At 39.8% G+C, this 4,870-nt stretch overlaps 1 protein-coding gene across 3 annotated transcripts in view; it reads left to right on the top strand.

Moving 5' to 3' along the window:
• Positions 1 to 111: 111 nt before the first annotated feature.
• The window catches only part of LOC107743711 (E3 ubiquitin-protein ligase CBL), a 19,663-nt gene continuing 14,904 nt past the window's right edge, over positions 112 to 4,870 (top strand). For all 3 annotated transcript variants that reach the window (XM_016557104.1, XM_016557105.1, XM_016557102.1), the window contains exons 1-2: positions 112 to 255; positions 405 to 561. In XM_016557104.1, coding sequence (XP_016412590.1) covers positions 146 to 255; positions 405 to 561 — 267 coding nt within the window. In that variant the 5' untranslated portion in view covers positions 112 to 145. The remainder of the gene's footprint in view (positions 256 to 404; positions 562 to 4,870) is intronic.

Genomic DNA, 4,870 nt, shown 5'->3' with positions numbered 1-4,870 from the left:
GTATATCTGGTATATCTGGTCTAGCAAAAGGTGTCGTGGTTGCCATGGTGACCAGGGGCCTGGTGTCGTTCCTGGCACCCTAAAGCTGTTCTCTTTCCTCTATTTCAGACGAAACCTGACGAAATTGTCGCTGATATTCAGTCACATGCTCGCCGAGCTCAAAGCCATCTTTCCCAACGGCCTGTTTCAAGGGGATAACTTCAGAATCACCAAAGCGGATGCCGCAGAGTTCTGGAGAAGATCGTTTGGGGACAAGTGAGGCGCTTAATGTGTTCTTTGTTCTCGTAACTGTTTAACATGCCACGAAAAACAAAAAAAACAAAAGAAGTTGGACTTTGACAAGCTTAAGGAACAGGAAAACAGTCTGATTCTTACTGCATTTCTTGCATTTCTCTGAATTTCAGGACCATCGTGCCTTGGAAGGTGTTCCGGCAGGCCCTGCATGAGTTTCACCCCATCAGCTCAGGCCTGGAGGCCATGGCTCTCAAATCCACCATCGACCTCACCTGCAACGACTACATCTCCGTCTTTGAGTTCGACATCTTCACCAGGCTTTTCCAGGTGCGTCATTCAATCACTCCATCACTTCCTCCAAGCACAGACTAGCTCTATTGTGCCTGAGCTCGGTGTAGAGGAAGGTCTGACAATGACTGTTGTTGTGTGGCCTTGTGCTGTGGGTATGGAGGCTCTGTTTGAGTGTGCGTGTCAGTGCTGATGCTTCAGTTCTCGTGGCTGGAAGCCAGCCTGAATGGAGGCCTCTTATTATGGCGTTATTTTACTGACAAATGTCGAGAGCGCATTATTGTAGCGCGAAAGCACATTAATACAATGCGCGAGCGCGAATCTCTCCGCTCGCGCGCGGATTTCCCTTGCTCTCGAACAAAACCGGACGCGCTCGCTCAGACACGTTTTAAGTGCGCGCACTCTCTCCGGGCGAGAGCAGCGTGTACCTGAGTGCGCGTCCGGTTTTGTGCGAGAGCATGGGAAATCCGCGCTCGCGCATTGTATTAATGTGCTTTCACGCTACAATAATGCGCTCTCGACATTTGTCAGTAAAATAACGCCATACTTATCGCCTTTTGTAGCTCAAACAGGCTTGTCTGCACTCCTCCGAGCACACGATTTCCTAAGAGTATGGGGCGAGAGATGATTTGAAAGTGCCTCAGCTTTAGAAGAGAGGTGTTTGACTTATTTTAATGGCAACTGCTGCTAACCTCTCTGGGATTTTTTTTTTGTTGCTCTAATTATATACCCTTTGAGAGCAACAATACAGAACAGAGATGTTTGAGGTTTTTTTGTTCTTCTACTTGACACACTTTTTATTCTGGAACCACATAATTAGTGGTATTTGCTAGGGTAAGATTACGATTACTATTGCTCATACTTGGGGTTGGGGATTTGAACCAATTTCAAGTATTTAGCTAGTCAATGGATGATAAACAAAGTTGACATCAGAATCGAAATCCAAATCCAAAGTGTGTAAATTGAATCAAATAGAGAAAAGTGTATATGCAAACTTTCTGTGCTACAAACATGAGTCATACTTCAATCATGCTATTATTAAGTTATTATACTTAGTTTTCACCTTTCATACCAATAGCGAATGCATAACATGTCAAAACCACTCAGAAAACACTAGTGTTCAAAAGTATGGAAGCGGTAAGGGTATTTTTTTTTGGTTTTTTTTAAGAGCATTAGAGAAAAGTCTCTAATGCTCAAGGGTGCATTTATTTGTTCAAAAATACAGTAAAATTTGTAATATTTGTAAAATGTTATTACAATTATTTAAAATAATGTTACCAGTTTAATATATATTCAAAATGTAATTTATTCCTGTGATGGCAAAGCTGAATTTTCAGCAGTCATTACTCTAGTCTTCAGTATCACATTATCTTTCAGAAATCATTCTAGTATGCTGATTTGCTGCTCAAGAAACATTTCTTATTGTCAATGTTGAAAACCTTTAGGCTACTTAATATTTTTTTGGAAACGATGATACATTTTTTTCTGGTTTCTTTGATGAATAGTGTTCAAAACAAGTCTTTACTGTCACTTTGATCACTTGAACGCTTTCTTGCCAAATAAAATTATTAATTTTCTTTCAAAAAATAAATCTGACTGACCCTAATCTTTGAATGGTAGTGTACCTTAACATCTGCATTGCAATGCTCTGGCAACCATCCACAACACCCTCGCATCCTGATGACGAGTTTTGTCACTCATTTTCAGAAAATGTAAAAATCTAGTCATGTTGATTTTTCCATGGAACAGTTGACTATTGAGATTAGAATATGAATCTATAATATAGCAGCTGTTGAATGCATCATCTGTCGGCTGCTTGGCAGTGCTGTCTATGTAATGAGCTCATTATTCAGAGTGCTCTTGCTCAGACATCTCAGCGGTCCAGAGCTTTCTCGTTCCCCTCTCTCCTCAATAGGCCATAATCACATCTATCCTTTAATTAGCCTTCCTTACTTCACATCAGAGCTAATTTGGGAAAAAGGGGGTCAAGATCATTTTTATGACTGATGCAGCTATAATCAAACGTGGCCTTTTTGATACATCTAATAATCAAGCTAACATTGACAGCATGTCATAATTCATGTCGTTATGTTGGTCTGTTAGAGCGCTTAAAACGGCTGTGGCACGGCTGGCCTTGTGCCTGTTCCAGTTGCAGTTTAGAGCGCTTGTGCTGCACCGTACCTCAGCTTCATTCATGCAGCCAGAAATAGCCCGGCTGTTTACAGAGAGGCCGCAAAGCTTTTTGACGAAGCTCCACGTAGCAAGGTCACGCTTCTCATCAGCATCTGAATGAACCCGCCCCGCTCGAGAGCCAGTCACAGGCTTTTTTTACTCCTTCCATTCGGCAGCCTTTTGACTGTGAGTGGACTTTTGTGAGATGGATACCTCAGTATGAAAACCGGTTTTGTTTTATGTATTTGCTCAGTGTACACAAGCATGATTAGGCGTCCTGGGTTAGGGTAGTAAATACTGAAGATTTCTAATAATGAAAATATGTAATCTGAGAGGGGAAAAGGTGGGTTGGTTGACCCATATTTGCTCTGCAGCTATTTGACGTGAGTGTCAGGGGGTGTTTCAGCTGATGCACAATGCATTTTGAAAATGTGTGAATGCAGCCCGCTCTGAGGTTTTCACAGAAACTGTGTCGGAGCCACTACTTAACCTGTCGTGTCCAAAAACAAACATGGGGGATCGTGGTCTTTTTTTCTTAGTCTAATTAATACTTTTATCAAAATGAAAGTGACTGTAAAGATATTTGTAACATTACAGAAGATTTCTACTTTGAATACTTTCTTTTTAACTTTCTATTCATCAAACAGTGCTGAAAAAAATGTATCATGGTTTCCACAAAAATGTTAACCAGCACAACAGTTTTTAAGATTGATAATAATAGTAAATGTTTTTGATTAGCAAATCAGCATATTGGATCATGTGACACTGAGGACTGGAGTAATGACTGCTGTAAATTCAGCTTTGCCATCACAGGAATACATTTAGAATATATGAAGCTATGAAACAGTTATTTAAATTTTTAATAATATTTTACAACATTACTTTTAATCAAATAAATGCAGCCTTGATGAGATTTCTTTCAAAAACAAATCTTACTGAACTACAGAGTATGTAATCACAAGCTGACTTTGATGTAACGGTCAAAACTGATTTAAATGTCAAATATATAAATAAAATATTAGAGTCATCGCAGTCATTAGAACTGTGGTGTATGTCGACTGAATGCTTACTGAATTACACACTTCCAGTGTAGTCGGTCTGTGTTTATAACTTTCAGTTTGAGCTCTCTGATTCTTAGTCCAGCTAACAAAATGGCTTTAAAAAAATAATTTACACAAGTCCCGTTTTTATAGGCTGGGAAGTGAGTTTTTGCTCTGACATTTTTAGACAGAGAAATTTGCGTAAGAGCAAGCTGTTGATCAGTGTCAAACCACTTTTTTAAAAAAAGGAACAAGTCAAATTCTCAGAAGTGTTTGTCAGTGACAGGAAGTGCCAGTTTTGCCTGAGGAAGATGCCATGAACACATGGACAAAGTCATTTAAAAGTACTTCTTAAATAATACTGTCACCCTAAACTAGAATATTGTCATCTGCTCATTAGATGTAGCCTATAGATTATATCAAATGAGCATTTGACAATGTTATTTCTCAGAAGTACTTTTAAAGGACTTCATTCATGTGTGATATATATATACTGGTCATTTGTCTCTATTGATAAACTGTGTCTGTGAACAACAGTCCTGTGGTTTTGGATGAGCTTTAGAAAGGGAAATAAGATTGACGTGCGTTTTAAATTTGTCAGGTGTGGCTTCACATTGGCATCTTGGCATTGAATGAAACGCCTGTTTTACTAATTGGACTGGCATTAAAGGGTTAGTTCACCCAAAAATGAAACTTCTGTCATTAATTACTCACCCTCATGTCATTTCAAACCCGTAAGACCTTCGTTCATCTTCGGAACACAAATTAAGATATTTTTGATGGAATCTGAGAGCTGTCTGACCCTGCATAGACGGCAATACAACTGAAATGTTCCCAAGTCCAGAAACGTAGCAAGGAGATCTGTAAAATAATCCATGTGACATCAGGGGTTCAACCGTAATTTTACGAAGCTACGAGAATAATTTTTGTGCGCAAAAGAAAAAAAAACGACTTTATTCAACCATTTGTCTCCTCTGCGTCACCCTAGCGCCATTTTGGAGAGTATCAGCTGGACGTAAACAGCGTATGCTGTTCTGTGTCAGCTGAGTCACGCCGGATCTGTTTCCTACGGTGTTGTGATTTGAGCTGAACGAAAACAGCATATCCGTGTGACGCAGCTGACACAGAACAGCATA

The sequence above is a fragment of the Sinocyclocheilus rhinocerous genome, unplaced genomic scaffold, assembly GCF_001515625.1.
Source record: "Sinocyclocheilus rhinocerous isolate Xijiao unplaced genomic scaffold, SAMN03320098_v1.1 scaffold166, whole genome shotgun sequence".
Classification (NCBI taxonomy): domain Eukaryota; kingdom Metazoa; phylum Chordata; class Actinopteri; order Cypriniformes; family Cyprinidae; genus Sinocyclocheilus; species Sinocyclocheilus rhinocerous.
Note: the sequence above shows the minus strand (reverse complement) of the source record. Positions and strands in the feature narration are given on the sequence as shown.